Here is a 17,867-nt window from a genome sequence, read left to right on the forward strand (position 1 = left end):
GGTATTTGCTTGAACATGTGTCCCATAAGCTGTAAAGAGATAAAATCTTTTGTTATGGATAAGTTCCACTAGCGTACTTGGGATAAGGAGCTAGGGAGAAAAAGAAAGTACGAAGACTTTAATCCCACTCATAATCATCAACAAAAACGTACATAGGGGCCAATATTTTTTGGAGAGCCAAAGTTCTTATTGCTCAGTTCAGGACTAATTCTCATCAACTATGTTGTGAAACATGACACTTAAAAAGGCCAAAAGACGTATGGGAAGAAAGAGTATGTATTTTTTGCTTTTATGGAAAAATGGGAACAAAAAAACATTTCATTTTAGAATATGACACTTTCAATGACAATAGGGAAAATTATGTAGATACTCTCGCAGCTAGCTCTTGGGATAATTTGTTCAACGAGGGGTATGTAGATATTCTAGCAGCTAGCTCTTGGGATAATTTGTTCAACGAGGGGTATGTAGATATTCTAGCAGCTAGCTCTTGGGATAATTTGTTTAGCGAGGGGTTTGTCGAGAAGCTGAGAGCGTTTATTATGAAAAGAGCTGAATATAGGGATCAAATGGCAAAGCAATATCCCATAGGCTATCTTTAGCCTCATGGACGTTACAAATTTCTTTCTTTCTTTCTTTTGATCACTCTCAACTCATCATAAATCTGAAACTAAAAATAGATGATTTAATTGTATCTTGAAAAATTTGATCATCTCACCTCATAATAAATCCAAAATTAATACCAAGATAAATATTAAATCCAAAATTAAAAATCAGATAAATCTATGATTACTAAATTTTGTACCATTGAGAAAGAACTCTTCTTTGGCCGCCTTATGATTCTACGTAAAAATAACTATCTTGCATTGATAGTGACACTAAACGATCGAGGAAAGGCTTTCAACCCCGAGTTCCTATCCTACAAGCCTCCACGCAACTTATAAAGACCTAAATTATATTTTTTCGAGAGCAAGGTCTCCGTAAAGCAGTCCAGGTTCAGACACCCAAAGAGTTTAAATCAAAGCCCGTGGGTCTATTGGAAACTTCCATTTCCATGTGCATTAAAGCGCTAAGAGGATTGAGGCATGTGGTCATCGTCTATTTTTATAATCCACAAATTCAATTTATGATCCATATTAAACTGCCACAATCAAATCCATGCACGACAGTCCCGCGACTTAACACGAATGATTTTAGCCTTGATAAATATATTATAATAAAAATTTAATTGAATCTCCTTTCATTTTTTTTTTATTCTTCTGGTCGTTGTATGGCTGGGGCTGATATGATTTGTGGATTACTATGAAATAAAATAACTTTGGGCTGTTATTGGATTCCTGGTCTGGACCTTCGACGGATTTGGTGAGTTCTGGTCTTTTTAGTTTCATTCCTTTAGCATCTTTAACAAATTTGTGAGTTGAAAATTGCAGAAGTGGAGTTGGCCATGGGTTAATCCAACTGCATTCGATGCAGGTTTAGTTGTTTTTCCTATAAATATGCCGAAGTGCGCATAATTCAAAATGAGTTTTTGGGATTGAGCTGGCTCAGCTTTTCATAAAGGGCACATAGGCTGAGGTGGACATCACAGAAGTTGTATTTTTGGAATTGGTTGAGCTGATTTTTTTCCAAAAAAGGGCAGAAGACCAAGGTGGGCGTCATTAAATTTGTATTTCTGGGATTGGGTTGACTGAATTTTTGATAGAAGAGCATACAGGCCGGGGTGGGCATAATTCAAATTGTATTTTTGAGACTGGGATGGCTGGAATTCTGATAAAAGGGCATACAGGCTGAGAGGCGCGCATCATTCCAGGTAAAATGTTTATTAAAGTGCAAACTAGCTGAGGTGTGCAGGGTTCACTATAGTGTCTCAAGGTTGTTGATAGTGTTTTGCCTGCAAAAGAGACAAGAGCTGACCTGGGAACATTCTGTGTAGCGATGTTTGAACATGGTGCAGCTTCCTCTTCAATGGAGATGAGTCACTGCAAATCCCCCCCCATCTCAGTTTTACCATGCCCCAAGAGTGGTCTTTTAAATGCATCCAGAAACTATGAACACAGTTCCACCTGCACACAGGGAGTTGAGAGGAGGGGGGGTTTTCGGCTTTTCCGCCGGCCTGTTCTTCGCACATTCTTAAAATTGAAGCTGGGACCAAATCGCGCGGTTCCATTTTTTACATTGGGTAACGGTACTCGTATAATTTGTGCATCAGAGAGAAGATTGAATAAGGACACTGCCAGTGGTTGGCCTCTCTGCAATGCTGTTGGCACCGAGGCAAAACAACTCAATGAAGACCATTCTCAAGAGGTATGTCCTCTTTTGCCATTTTGTTTTTCCTGATGTTGGTTTTGGGTTATACTGGTTTCAAGAGTGGCCTGAAAGATCCTTGCTGCTCATAATAGCAAGAAATCCACACACATACTGCAGTTTCATTCATAACTTTGGAATAATCTATGAAAAATGTGAGATTATATATCTCTTTGGATTGGCAATTTAGTGGAATAGATACTCCTTGAATCTGGCACCTAAGTCCAATGAAGTCTATTCTTTGCAATGCAGCCCCCTGGGCATGTTTCTTGAATCACTTATAAAAGAAAATTGGGATCATAGTTTTCTTGCACTGGTTAGAGCTATACAGCAACAGACATTTGCGACACATTTTCTGGGTTGCAATTTTCAGTTGTTTTACAAGAAAAATAAGCGCGTATTAAGATATAGGCCATCTGTCCTATTTGGCCGAGTCACAAACAAAGTAACATGCAAAACCATTGTGGACAAATTGTCAAAAGAAACACAGCCATTTCCCTCCTTGTTTTGCAGTTACGTTTCTTGAATAACAAATCCTCCTTTTTTTTTTAAATCTTCACTTGTTTTTGTCAAGTTTGGGCGCCATTTTAGTTAACAACAATCAATTTTTGTTTGCCTTATAATATTGTTGACATGTTTTAATCTTTTATTCTTGCCAATGCTGTTATTATTAGTTGAAAATTGCCATTGCCTGTGGTCCCATAAAAGATATGTGTTGTCAATCATAACTATTACAGTGCTATACAATGATCTGTTAAAAGAAAATTTTAGACAGTTGTTATGTAGGATCCTGGAGAAGATGGTCAAAGCAAAGCGAGCAAGGAGCCAGAGGGCATACAGAGCGATGAACTTGAACAGCAACGTCAAAAGAGTCAATTGCAAAAGCGGATTGTTTTTGGTTTGGCCATTGGTATTGGTGTTGGTGGAGTCGTATTGGCGGGGGGTTGGATTTTTACAGTTGCACTAGCTTTGTCAACCCTAGGTGGTACACGAGAGTATTTTGAGTTAGTTAGAAGTCGTGGAATAGCTGCAGGCATGACTCCCCCTCCTAGATATGTATCAAGAGTTTGTTCTGCAGTTTGTGCACTCATGCCTTTGATGACACTGTAAGTCCCATTTATCTGCTAATTTGCAGTGTGTTTCGCTTTTGTATGTCTTAACTGTTCACAATATCCATCTGACATGCATTTCACTTTATTGTCAACCTTCAATGCTCAGAAAGAAGCTTACTGTTACACAAAGAACTTTCTTACAGACATATTTTATTACCATACAGCTTTTCTATTTCTTCCATTAGTTGATTGAAACTATTTTAGATAATCATATTCTTGCATAACTTGAATGTGAAATTTGGAGGATAATTGTAGAGGTATGATATCTGGCAGGTACTTTGGAGGTCGCATGGGAGTTGCTGTGACATCATTTGCTTTCTTTCTAGCAATTGTTCTATTGCTTCAAAGAGGAAGTCCTCGCTTTGCCCAGCTGAGCAGTGCAATATTTGGGCTATTTTACTGTGGGTATCTTCCATGTTTCTGGGTTAAACTCCGATGTGGTCTTTCAGCTCCTGCATTGAATACGAGTATGTTTGCCTTCCTTATCCTGATAATTTGCTTTTGAAAATTTAAAAGGAACAGCCATTGAACGATGAAAGAAGTTAATCAAGCAACTGAAACGGAACAATAGAAGAAGTTAGTCTAGCAACCGAAATGGAACAAGAAAAGGTGGAATGAAAAGGGGATTGAATGATTATAGAGATTAGTTTCCTTATTTACCTCTGTTATGTCCAATGTACAACTTAATGTGTGTTTCTTTTTACTTCCATTTGGATCCTATTCTTTCTTCGTATTTTTCCTATCCTTTGTATGTAATTTGTTCTGTAATACCATTTCATCTCAGTCTTTCTGTTCATGATCGTAGCATCAGACAGGAACTTCTGCATAGGTGTAAGTGTCTAGATTTGTGGAAGTCATCCAAGATCTTCAACCTTAGCAAATTACTTTAATCAAAGGATTTATTAAAGTAAAGTGTTTTTATAAAAAAATGAAGTGAGATCTAATTTCAACCATCAATCACTTTGGAGATTAGGGTTGTGGATTCAGTCAATAAATCAAACTTATTAAATGAAGGCTAGGTGAAGGCAGAAGACGCATCAACTGAAGCACAAGATAGTGAGATAGTGAGATTCCAGTGATTCGATGGAGAAGGACATTCATCCAAGTGTGCAGAGTCCGAGGAAGAAGAAAATGGGGCAGCAAGGGACAAGGATCCAACAGCTAGCAAGATTGAAGGACAGGTTTTGCAGATGGTTTTATCAGCTAGAAATATTCCAGGTTTTGCTGTTTGTATTTTTCCTCAGTGGGCTATTTTCCCACAAAGGGAGTCCTTGTAAGTTGAGATATTTATTTAATGAACAACAGATTTGAAGGGTAGAAATTTGTGTGTGCATGTGTGAAATTGGGTCATTTTGCTTCTGCTAATTTTTAATTTTATTTTATTTAGTGTTAAAATCCCAGCTGTGCAATTTATTCTGTAATCTGCAGTTTAATTGAATTTACAACAAGGAATTACTAGTAAATATTTTGCCCGTTTGCTGGGGTTAAGGAAATTTAGCACAATATCAGAGCTTGGTCTCTGAGAGGCCATTCTCTAAAAGTATTGCACAGATCTGTGTAGGAGTCATACGGGTAGGAGCAGTCCAGGTTCAGATGAGTGCATGTGAGAGACCAGTTGACCATATAGAGTGGGGACAGAGGCCATACGGATGATGGCAAAGATGGCAGGGAAAAGACAGTAGTTTCCGTATAGCACAAAAATGACAACTAATAGTAGCTGCAACTGCCAATAGAGTTGCATGTGTACAACAATTGTACGTTGAGCACGAGACGTGGAAATTATACAAAAAGCAGTCATACTAGATAGAGACGCTAGCAGAAGTCGTCTGTATGCGAAGAGTAACTTGCATGAGGGTACAACGAGCCAACAACTGCCAACTTTTGAGTGCAAAAGAGGCTGTATGAGCACGATAGAGTTGACAGAGTATGCATAACAGTCGACAGAGTTGGTTGGATATGGAAGACAACAATGTGCAGAGGAAGGCCACGCAGCCACAGTCACAGATCAGATCAGCCAGCATATTGGTTGAGGTCATAACTTAGAGGGAGAGAGGGAGGCTGAGCCTTGAGGCTGTACTAGTCAAAGGTTTGGCAGAAATTATTTTTTTGTGTGTGTGTTTTAAAGGACCTATTACCCACCAAAGTGGGTAAATCATAGGAGAAAACTTTCTCCTCATTTGACAGTCAGCTAGCCAACAACCCTATGATGGCCCATAAATAGCTTTACGTCAAAGCTCTCCATTTATGCTCTAGTCAGTGCTCTCTCTTGTCCGGCATGCTTCTTGAAGGAAGGTGGGTCATTTGTCAGAAGGTATATTAATCATTTTTGTAATAATGCGCTTTCATTTAATGTTTTGGGGCATACTGATATGGATCACAGGCCAAGCTGGATGATTGACTGCTCTTGATTGAACCCTTGTTCCCATGTTTCACCTGGGAGGTTAACCTTTGCCCCTAGTCTAGTGTGATCTCCCCTGAGGCCTTTCCTTTAGGAGGGGCACTAATAGGAGGCATTGATTGAAATAGCGTGTCCAAGGTAATCCATACTTATCATTTTCCATGTTTCCCTTATTATCCACATCCATTCTTTGGGTTGACTGTCATTTGTCATTGGGACTAGCACCTTATATCATCATCTCCAAGTTAGGGTTTGAAAATTGTCTTTAGAGGTTGATGCAGTTGAAGTAATGATAAAAGCATATGAAGCCACAACTAAAGAAAAGAAAATTGCAAAAGATGGCCGGGACATAGTAAGTGTGTGGGAAAAAGCCTAGCATGAGCTCTACCCCCCTCATTAGCCATCACCCAGTTCCTTAGCATATCATGCTCCATCATAAAGGAACTCTTGAATGTCACTGTCCTAATGAGTGAGAAACTACTACATCTTTATGGGGTATTGGAAAAACATAAAGTAAGCTTGGTCACCTAAGCTACGGAAGAAAGATAAATCATTAAAGTAAAAAGCACACTAGAGGGGTGGTAAAAGTAGGTTGAGGAAAGGGGTAACTGATGCCTCCACGATTGCTCCCTCTTCTCATTATAGTACTTGCAGATATTGGATCCCCTCTCACTGGTACCATGGCTATGGCCATCTTCCTTGAAGTCTTTCCCACTCCATCACTATCAATATTAGATGCACATATGGATTGATGGGTCTATCTGTGAAATGTCCTTCCCCTTGGGGGTTGGAAGCACCTAATAGTGTTGAAGGTATAAGTATCCATAATGCAAGTGTGCTAACTTGCTTACCAAATCTTGAGCTAGGAAAACCTTGGAAGGTGAGGTTTGTGTAAATTTTTGTGCCCCTAACATTGAATATGGTCCACCATGATAGTTTAATGGTTTTTGTCCATGATGATGTTGATCTTGCTTTATCTTAAGGGTATGTTTTGGGTCACTCATTACTCATGTAACAAAGATACTGTGAAGGAAGACTTGAAACTTATCTAACAACATTTAGTGGACGTTTTTGTAATCAATGTTTTTAAAACCGGAACCGGTGACTGGACCGGTCCACCTAATGAACCGGTTTACCGACCGGAACCGGTCTAACTGGGACTGGTTTGGTCTAAACGAACCGGTTTTAAAAAAATACATTAAATAAAATAATTTTTAATGAAACAAAACTATTTTTAAGATGTAAAACCATGATTCCAAGCCAATAGAGACAAAATATGCAAAGTTTGTTCATTTATATACCATGTAAAGGTGAATATATCAAAATGGCACCGAGTGCAATACATATCATCGACAAAATAGCAAAATACATAAGAAATGAGGCTGTAAATGGCCTATAAAGTCCAAAAACAATGCTGCAAGCTATGAGGCCATTGGCCTACTACAAGTCTACAATGTACACATGATCAATCATCAAGTTCATCACCACCACTAGACACAGGATCATCATCAGGAGCTACATAGACATCATCTAGTTCAGAGTCTGAGGATGCCTCAGCCTGATCTGCAACCTCAGTATCAATGCCACCAATGACAATAGAAGTGGACCTAATGGAAGCATGAGTTTGTCGACCTGCATGACTAGTGCCTTCCATTGGTTTTTTGCCTTTCCTTATGCCGCTACTGATCCTGGTTCTGATGCCACCACATAATCTGCTTCATCCCTTGCTAAAGCCATGTCGATATCAAAATCAGCCTCTGTGTCTCCTCCACCCATTCTGATGTTGGATCAATATCGTCCAACACAATGGGATCTAGATCAGGAGTTTTGCTCATCATTTGGAGCTCCGATTGCATTTATTGTTTACCCCCAAACCATGAAATCTTGAAAACCATTAAGTCTACTGAATTTTGAGTGAAATCTATAATTCGAGTTTCTCCATATGAAATCCAATGAGGTCGAAACCACTCTCAAACATCCTGAGTCATTTCATGGTAATGTTAAAAATTTAAGTAAAAGGAATGAAAATGAAAATTAAAGGAAATGTCACTTTTACTTTAAGAATTTAACATTACCATTAATTGCCAACATTGTTAGGGTTGAAACACCCTTAGTTCCCCCCTAAAACACAGTCAGAAATATGTTTTTTTAACTTAACGGTGGGCGTGCCTAAAACCGACCGGTTTTCACTGGTTAGGGCAAAAAATGGAGAAATGGGCATTCAAACCGGGTTTTTTGGCCGGTTTAAACCGGCGGGCTTGCTAATTGGCCGGTAATCGATTTTTAAAACTATGTTTGTAATGTCCTCGAGAAATTAAATGTCCAAGAGACGAAGTAGCCTATCAATCCCCGTAGGCTATAGTCCTTGATAAAGGGGAAAACCGAAAAATACCCAATGTTGGGGCAACAGAGGGCGAGTTTTGGGGTAGCTGGGCAAAGAAACCCAAAGTTGGGGTGGTGAGTGAACCTCACTCAATCAATTAAGGAGAAAAATCCCCTCAAAGAAATTTTATAAATACAAGAAGTTTGGATACATTTGGAACATCATTGGATTGGATCATTGGTCTCTGTTTTTCTTTGAGCCTGAGGCTCTGAGGGTTTTAAGACCCCTTCTTTTCTACTAATTTTAGTGGTGAAAGATTCCACCCTAGTTAGTTTATTTTTCTTCTATTTGTTCTAGCAAAGGGAAAATTCATCACTCAAGAACAACAAAGCATTTCAGGGAAAATCCGGAAGGTTGGGCGAATTCGTCAAAGGTTAACTTTTGGGCAAACCACATTAATTCTTGTGGATACTTGACTGAGGCAGGCTGTAAATTTCATGCGGAACGCTGGGCGAATTCTTCAAAGGTTAACTTCTGGATAAATCGCACTAATTCCTTTGGTTACTCGACTAAGGCAGGTCGTAAATCTCAGAAATTGAGAAGAGTGAAGATCCCTGAGCAAGACAGGTGTCCCAAGGAGAAAATTAGATGTTGGGCAAAGACATTCCCTGAGGCCGCATACTTGCAATTCCAGCCCTTCCTCAGTGGATCGAAACCCTCTTGTAGGAACCGAGTCCACCTAGAATCTAAAGCATTAGACATTCACACTTGAGGTAGGGTCTGAGTTACTTAAAGTTTGTAATAAGAATTTATGTCTGAGACAGCGAAATTATTTTATCTACTCCTCTGTGTTACATATGAAGGATGCCAACTCCATAGATCCGAAGTCTGGGAATAAAAGTGTGAATCCTGTAATGGACAAGAAGTTTTTTGAGAAAATGCATGGGTCCTGATTTGTAACAGACCTGAAATTATCGTCGTGGTCAAAAGTAGGGATAGGAAGCACGAATTTGAGGAAACTGGGGTATTGGAATTCTGAGTAGTATTAGTCTACATAAAATCATGTCTCCGTTGTAATTATGGATTCACCAGGGTCTATATCTTTTGCACTGAATGATGAAATTATTGAACTGCACTATTGGGATTATTTTACATTAAATTCAATACAATTTTATTGAGAACTCTATTGTTTGTGTTGTTGGATTTGTTTGTACAAAAATAAATTTTGAAACCCTAGCTATTGAAGGAAAAACTTGGGCAAAAATTTCCTTATAATATTATAGTTTTTCCTATTGTTGAGAGTAGATATGACCTTATAGCTCCAATGTTGCCCTCATGAGATGGACGTTAGACTACGATGAGACTCCACATGGTTGTATGCCCCTTGCTACACCTCCAGATGTTGAAACACTGTAACAGGAAAACCAACATGTTGGCTTATTTGATGATGTGCCCAAATGGACCCAGGATGCCCCTAGGTTGCAGTGCAAACCTTGTTGTCTTGCTTCAATTATGTTCCTCCTTCCTTGCACACTCGAGCCTCCTTATTCCTTGCGCTGATCTCCTATTTCCTAGCGCACTTCCGGTCCTGTTTCTTAGCACACTCGAGCTCCTTTTTTTTAAGACCCCAACTCCACATAACCTGCGCACAATCGATTTACCTAAATTCTAGAGCACTTGTGCTCCTATTCTTTAGGACACAAGTCCTGTGCTCCACAATCAAGGCTCTCTCACACTAACTCGTGAGTTGTCTTTCACAAACCTTTGTGCACAAAATAATGTCATTTACTTGTGCCTTTATCCTCTCTTCATAGGTGAACTTCGGTCCATGCAAGGAGGCCCAACTTAATTTAGAACTTGAGCTTTGATAGCGAGTGAACTGAGAATGTTACTAGCTCTCCTTCCAATCATCATTGGAGTTGTTAACTCGTGCTCTCTCCAATCAACAATGGAGATTTAACTTGCTCTTCCTTCAATCGAGACTGAAGACTAACTCGCTCCAACTGAACTGCTAGTTGCCGCCTCGTTCTGTAGTCAACCTGATGAAGACTCCACTTAACTAAAGCTCCAACTCTATGCATGCTAAATTGATGATTATTCCAGTAAACTGGAAATAACTCATCGTAACTGAAGTCTAACTCATGAGGACAACTTGAGGTCGTCCATATCTATGGCACAATCTAGTAGACCTTGCTCGCTACATTTCAACACTCCCTCTTAGCGAGGAAGGTACTTCTAGAAGAACCTCGTCCACCTAGATTTGTCTTCAACATTACCACATTCTTCGTTACTGCAACTATTCCCTTTGAACTAGAAGACTTCCCTACTTTCTCCTGCGGAATCTGATATGAAGACTTGTTCTTTCCAACCATGCTCTGCGAGTCTATCACCTTAAGCATAAGTGCCATGTGCCCCGTGTATCTTTGTCGCTGCTTACTCTGGGTGATGGCTGTATTGGGAGGTCCAAATCTCTTTTGATTCTACCTAAACAACTCTTCTGCCCACTTGGATCGAACTCTCCCTATACTTGGAGTCACTACCTGAGTGGCTGCCTCCATTCACCCTGGGCTTTGCTTTTCATCATCTTGTTGGTTGGCTCAATTGCTAACTAGCCAAGACTCAAACTGAGATACTGGCTGAGGCTCCATCTTGAGTAGCTTCTTCTTAGGTACTCTAACATGCTCTTGCTCTAAGGACTCCCTCAGAGCTCCGCTCTCCTCAACCATCACTTCCCTACTCTATGCACTTCTTGCCTTTTTGCTCAAGGCTATGCCTGTATCTACCTAGAACTTGTAGAGATTCTTCATCCTCACATTTATCTACTTCACACATCCAGAAGCTAAGTGCTTGAGGTGAGCCTTACCTCTGCTGAAGATGATACCATAACCCTTGTCCTTAAGGTTAGCTATTGAAACAAGGTTCTGCCTCAGGCTTGGAACATAGAGGACATCTCTAAGATGGAGAGAGCTACCTGACTCCGTCTTAAAATTGACAGTACCAACTCCCCTAGTTGCATACTTGCCATCATCTCCCAGCTCAATCTGAAATTGCATGTCCTTCTCCTTCAGGTAGTTGAAATACTTCTTATTCCCCGTCATTTGGAAGGATGCACCTGAATCAATATACCATATACTGTTGTTTGTTGAGCTTGCCATGCAAGTTATCAATGAGAAATCTTTCTTGAACTGGGCAAAAAACACATTTACCTCCCCTGATGCAACTACATGATCCTTATTGGACTCCTTTCAATTAGGGCACGTAGTGGCATAGTGCCCAAACTCATGGTAATGGAAACACTTGATCTTGCTTAGATCATTCTTCTTCTTCTTGCCCTTTTGACTAGACTCGACCTCTCCCTGGCTCTTCTTGCCCTTGACTCTACTACCTTTGCTTGTGAGGGCAAAGTTCTCCTCTCCTCTGCTGGAGCTTCTCTACCAGCTCTTGTTCCTCTCTCGATTTCTTCTTGAACACAATCACTCCATAATCTTTCCCAACTAGGAATATTCTCTCTGCCACTTACTGCATCCTGGAAACTATACTAAGACTTATGGATTCCCAAAAGCACAAGACTCACAAGGTCTTTTTTTGCTACTGTCTCGTCCACACCACCTAGCTCATCCCGAACTTGAGTGAAATTTGAAAGATATGTGATGATTGACTCTCCTTTGCTTATCCAGATACTTCTTAGCTTCTCTTTGAGAGCAAGCATCTTGGCATCGATGGAACACTGATACAGATCTAAGATGGCTTTAAAGATCTCGTATGCTGTCTTCTTCTCATGGAGATGAGGGATAATATGGTCTCTGATCCCCTCAAGAATAATTGTCATTGCCTTGGTGTCATTCTTGTTATGCTTGATCAATTGTTGAGCATCTTGAGGTGGAGCTATTGCCTGCTTCACATACTCAAGCACTCCATTATCTTCCAAAACTATTGAGATCCGCTCCTTCCATGAGCAGAATTTTGAGGTTCTCTCTAAAATGTGATCTGACCTTAGTCCTTAGAATGCCATACTGCTATCCAAAGAACAACTTTTCTCTTCAAACTCTAGCGCAAGCCTTCTGTTTGATTTGCGCTGCCCACTAATTGGTCAATTTGGTGCCGGTCTTTATACTAATCTTTGGTCTGATACCATGTTAAATTTCCATGAAACTTTGCAACTACAGATGAATAACTGATAACTTAAACTAGTCAACTTTCACCAAGATACAATGCCTCTTTAACAACTTATAAGCAGCGGAATAAAAAAACACAGAGATAAAAACACGTCACACAATTGACACACTTTTCTCAGGAAACCCAACAGGGAAAACCTGCTTGCTTGATGTGGCTATTTTATTGATTGTCTTGGAGCAATTAAATTTATTACAAAGCAATCTCTCTATTGATAAAGCGTTTTGCTTCTCACACAAATCTCAGCTAATACAATTGATCTTGGCTTCCCTCATCACTACTTGATCTTGGTTCTTGCACACAATTGATCCTTTGCTACCTCCTTGACTTTCTCTACAAACCCTGCTCTCTTTCTTCAATTCTGCGCCTCCTTCCTTGTGCACTTGAGCCTCCTCATTCCTTGCCCTAATCTCCTATTTCCTAGCGCACTTCTGGCCCTATTTCTTAGCACAATTGAGCTCCTATATTTTAGGACACTAGCTCCACACAACCCACGCACAACCAATTCTCCTAAATTCTAGCGTACTTGTGCTTCTATTCTTTAAGACACAATTCCTGCTCTCCACAATCAAGGCTCTCTCACACTAACTCGTGAGCTCTATCTTGTCACAAACTTTTGTGCCCAAAACAATGTCATTTATTGTGCCTTCGTCCTCTCTTTATAGGTGAACTTCGATCCATGCAAGGAATTCCAACTTAATTTAGAACTCGAGCTTTGATAGCGAGTTAACTGAGAGTGTTACTGACTCTCCTTCTAATCATCACTGGAGTTGTTAACTCGTGCTCTCTCCAATCAACACTGGAGATCTAACTTCTTCCTTCAATCAAGACTGAAGACTAACTCGCTCTAATTGAACTGCTAATTGCCACCTCGTTCTGTAGTCAAAATGATGAATACTCCACCTAACTGAAGCTTCAACTCTATGCATGCTAACTTGATGATTATTCCAGTAAACTAGAAATAACTCATCCTAACTAAAGTCTAACTCATGAGGACAACTCGAGGTCTTCACTGGCTAAGGCACAAGTCAAAAGACCTTGCTCGCTACATTTTCAACATCAGATGTATGTGAACCGATGTCAGTGGCATAGCGTAGGGAGCGCTATACTATGTCATGTTCATTGATCACTATTCCAGGAAAACCTGGATCCTATTCATGAGATGAGGTCTTCAGTCAGTTTCGGAAGTTCAAGTTCAGGTGGAGAATTGGACAGGAAAGAATATCAAGGGCTTGAGGTCGGATAATAGGGGTGAGTACACTGCCAATGACTTCATGTGTTTCTGCAAGGAGGCAAGGATCCAAACGGAGATAACAATCTTGTACAACCCTCAACATAATGGGGTTGCATAGAGAAAGAATTGGTCCATTATTGGTTTTGCCAAAGCAATAATACATGATCAAAATCTACCTATGTTTCTTTGGGCAAAGGTGTGTAACACTACAATGTATGTGCAGAATAGGAGTCCTCAAGGCTCATAGGATATTGGGGGAGAAGACTCCAAAGAAGGCATTCCCCGGGGTGGCACCAAAGTTAAGACATTTGAGGATTCTTTCAAGGTCTATACAATTGATCCTTCTACTTTTCTCTTCGTGAGATTAAGTATAGGATCAAAAGAAGCTGAAGCCAATGCTTTTATGATATTCACCTCTTTCCTTTTGCACCCACTTTCATGGTTGTCTTCCATGATTGATATGTGGGCTAAATCCTTGAAAGATAAAACATTAAACAATGCCTTGTAACATGGTGGATATCTAGGGGATTTAGATGTTGCTATTGGTAGTCGTTTGTGGCTGTTTTCATTGATCAAAGTGAAGGAATATACATGCTTGTCATTGTCATCATTGCCCTTCCTTGTCTTTGCTTCCATGTCATTACTAAATTACTCGACTTTTTGTTTGAAGTTTTTCTTCTCTGAAATACCTTACATTGTATTCATTGTTGCAACCCAATATTTGGTGAAGTGGTTTGCATGGCCCTTGCTAGCAACATTTGAACCTGCACTTACAATATCTTTACCTTGAATATAGTTTGAATACTCCCTTTTTTTGATGACAATTTTGATTTTAGGCGCCGAATCCATTATTTTAAGATCCTTCGACCATTTTATAACTAATTCTTTGATTTCTTGTATTAATCCTTTTCTTGATTCCTTGATTTCCTTTAAATCATTGAAAAGTGTCTCGGTTTCCCTAATTTCAAGATCTAAAAACCTAATGGTAGCCAAAACTTGGCTTGGATACCAATGTAGCAAACAATATCTATTTGTGTGTGTAGACAATATATTTGTAATTGTATAAATGTATTGTTATATAAATAATAGATAGAATGAATAAAAATTGATTGAATATTACAATATGGGGCCCTCGTTATATATACCTAAGCAGGGTACTTTTTCATACTAAGGGCCATCTTTTTGATAAGACATATCTTTCTTTAATTAACTTATCATTACTTACTATTATGTTCATAACAGTGGAGAAGGACATTCATCCAAGTGTGCAAAGTTTGAGGAAGAAGAACAAGGGGCAGCAAGGGAGAAGGATCCTGTAGCTAGCAAGATCAAAAGATAGGTTTTGCAGAGGGTTTTATCAACTGAATTTTTTTTAGGTTTTGTTGTTTGTATTTTTCCTCAGTGGGCTATTTTCCCATGAAGGGAGGCCTTGTATGCTTAGATATTTATTTAATGAACAACATATTTGAAAGGCATAAATTTTTTGTGTGCATGTGTGAAATTGGCTCATTTTGATTCCATCAATTTTTGGTTTTATTTATTGTTAAATCCCAATTGTGCAATTTATTTATTAATTTGCAATTTAACTCAATTTACAACAAGGTATTACTAGGAAATATTTTGCTTGTTTGTTGGGGTTTAAGGAAATTTAACACTTCCATGTACATAATAGGATTTTTTTTTCTCCCTAGGATCAAGAAAGGGGTGACAAGTAATGTGCCCCACCCTCTTTTGCTTGTTTTCACGACCTCATTTCTTATGGAATTTGTGGCTGAAACTAAAGCAAAATATTTGAAGTATGGTTCAAACATTGCCATTGGTATAAATATGCAAAAGATAGACTCAAGTACCCATATGTGCAGGATAGAGGAAATGGTGTGATTCCTTTAAATGATATAGGGGATCACTTGAATATCCAAATGCTATGTTGGTTGGTTGTGGTAAGTAATCCCAAATGAGTAATTAGTAAGAAATTAATATACATAGGAAATAAATATAATTATTCACATGCATAGATGCATATAATTGTCAATTGGGCGTAGCACGGGTGGTTGGGAGGTAGGAATAATCCTCCCCACCCAGGTTCAATTCTCACAAGTGACATGATGGATGTTTACAACAATGATGGTATACATATGTTGCTCATATGGAATATACAATGTTGTACCTGTAAAAAGAAAGAGAAAAAATATGCATATGATTCTTTGACATTTATTATCTTTTGGGGTTATTATGAGATATTCCCCCTTTTAATTAACAGTTGCAAGCACAACCCATCATTACTTTACTTGGGAGTTGATCCAGGTGGATATTGGTGGCCACCTGCCAAGTCCACCTGGACCCCCACCATTGTATTTCTCAGCATTTTCAGTTTCCTTAATTGTAGCACAACTTACTATTTTTAGCAGTTTTTCGGGTCCTGAACTTCCGGAGCCGTTTTGAGGCCCTAAACGACGTTTTTTGGGGAATCCAGGGGCAACACGAGTCCATGGAATGGACTGGTGTTGCCCGTTCCAACAATGATAGTGCTCGGATAGATCTTTCTAATGAGCTATTGTACGCGTCAAACGGAGATCATATGCCAAAGTTACGACCCCGGGAAGTTGATGTACCAACTTACCCCCAAACGGGGCCCACAGTTTGGCGTTTCATCTCCTAGGGTTAGGTTTTGGAATGTTAAGGGTTTTTCCATTGTTTCTCAACAATAAATAGGCCTTCGAGCCTCATTGTAACACAGTTCAGAGGCATGTAGCCATCACATCTCTTCTCAGAGATAAGCTACCATCGCCCTAGCTAGTTTATTGCCATTTCTGTTTGTAAGCATATTTCAGTATTTTCCATTAATGAAATGAAGTATTATTTCTGCTGCATCTTTGTGTATATGGTTATCTCTGTAATTTGTTGCGTTCCTGTTTAAATCCGGATCAGTGGTATCAGAGCGGTCTGCTTTTTCTCTGTTTTTCTTTGCATGTCCCCAACAAGGTCGGGATATAAGGAGTTAGGGCTTGAACTGGTTGAACCTTTGCAAGACCAGCCTCGCAAATCCCGACGGCCTCCCATGGCGGACGAGAAGAAAGACGAGGGGGCAGGAGATCCCATCAAAATCTTGCTCGAAGAAGCGCTCGAGCGACAACGGAACGCGATGATGGACAACTTTGCGCAAATCCTTCAACGGCTACCCAGAAGCGGCGCATCGGCTTCCAGCAGCTCCTCTGGAAACGCCACACCCTTTAAGGTACAAGTTAATTTTGAAATCCCCATATTCGAGGGTCAGATAGACGCTGATGCCGTAGATAAATGGTTAAATCTGCTAGAGGGTTATTTTTCTGTTCATGAATTTTCGAGTCGGGAAAAGATTGTTTTTGCTCTTCTCAAAGCAGCCCCCCACGTCAAGGACTGGTGGGAAACCTACTGCGAGCAGAAGGATGAAAGTACTGGCTCACTATTTTCAGCCGCACCCACCTGGGATTCGTTCCGGGATGCCATCAAGGAGCAGTACTACCCTGTTGGAAGCTATGAGGATGAATACATAAAGTGGACCACGCTGCGGCAGGGAAGGGACCAAGACGTGCCGGAGTTCACCAATCTTTTCCATACCCTTCGCACAAAGTTGGGTATCAAGGATTCGGAGCAACATTTGATACTCAAATACCGTGGCTGCCTGCACAAGTACATCCAGGAAGAAATACAGTTCCTAAACATCCCCTCGCTCGGCGCAGCATACCGGTATGCCGTCAAGGTCGAGCAGAAGTTTAAACAAAAGAAGCGAGACTTTGGATCTGCGAATCCAAAGCAGGGGAAAGGTGCCCCTAAACCACAGAACAAAGGACAAAGCCAAGGCGGGACAGCCCAAGACAACCAGCCGAAGCTGCAAGCAAAGAGCAACGCCGCGAAGCCGAGAAAGGACACTGGAAAATGGTGCGAGTTCCATAAGAGCTCCACTCACAACACAAGTGAGTGTCGGGCCAAGCAGTCACTGGTGGCTGAGCTAAAGGTTTCAGAATCAGATGCATGTTCCGACTCTGAGTCAGAACCCGATAAGGGGTATGAAAAAGGGAAGCAGATCATTGATGCGGATCCCAGCGCCACTGTTGCTACCGCAAAGATCCAGAAAAATGAACCCGAAGATCCAGAGGAGGAGGAGCGTCTCTTCCACTCCCAGATGTGGGTAAAGGGCTCCCCGATACAGTTCATTGTTGATAGCGGGAGTCAAAAGAACCTCATTTCGGCAGAGGTCGTGAAGCGGTTGGGCTTACCGACCACAGCACATCCACAACCATACACCATTGGGTGGCTTCACCAAGGGCGAGATCTTCGCGTGAGCCA

The 17,867-nt window shown here is 40.3% G+C and overlaps 1 protein-coding gene across 2 annotated transcripts in view; it reads left to right on the plus strand.

The window, feature by feature from the left end:
• The first annotated feature begins 1,061 nt into the window (after positions 1 to 1,061).
• The window catches only part of LOC149224965 (phosphatidate cytidylyltransferase 4, chloroplastic-like), a 231,248-nt gene continuing 214,442 nt past the window's right edge, over positions 1,062 to 17,867 (plus strand). The window contains exons 1-5 of one of the 2 annotated variants that reach the window (XM_089386366.1): positions 1,062 to 1,359; positions 1,471 to 1,807; positions 1,931 to 2,301; positions 3,088 to 3,407; positions 3,687 to 3,880. In XM_089386366.1, the coding sequence (XP_089242492.1) occupies positions 1,933 to 2,301; positions 3,088 to 3,407; positions 3,687 to 3,880 (883 nt within the window). In that variant the 5' untranslated portion in view covers positions 1,062 to 1,359; positions 1,471 to 1,807; positions 1,931 to 1,932. Of the gene's footprint in view, positions 1,360 to 1,470; positions 2,302 to 3,087; positions 3,408 to 3,686; positions 3,881 to 17,867 lie in introns of both variants that reach the window. The other variant, XM_089386365.1, reaches the window with a different exon arrangement.

This window comes from Pinus tabuliformis, chromosome Q (assembly GCF_031772625.1).
Source record: "Pinus tabuliformis cultivar Carrire ecotype Pingquan chromosome Q, CPIR1, whole genome shotgun sequence".
Lineage (NCBI taxonomy): Eukaryota > Viridiplantae > Streptophyta > Pinopsida > Pinales > Pinaceae > Pinus > Pinus tabuliformis.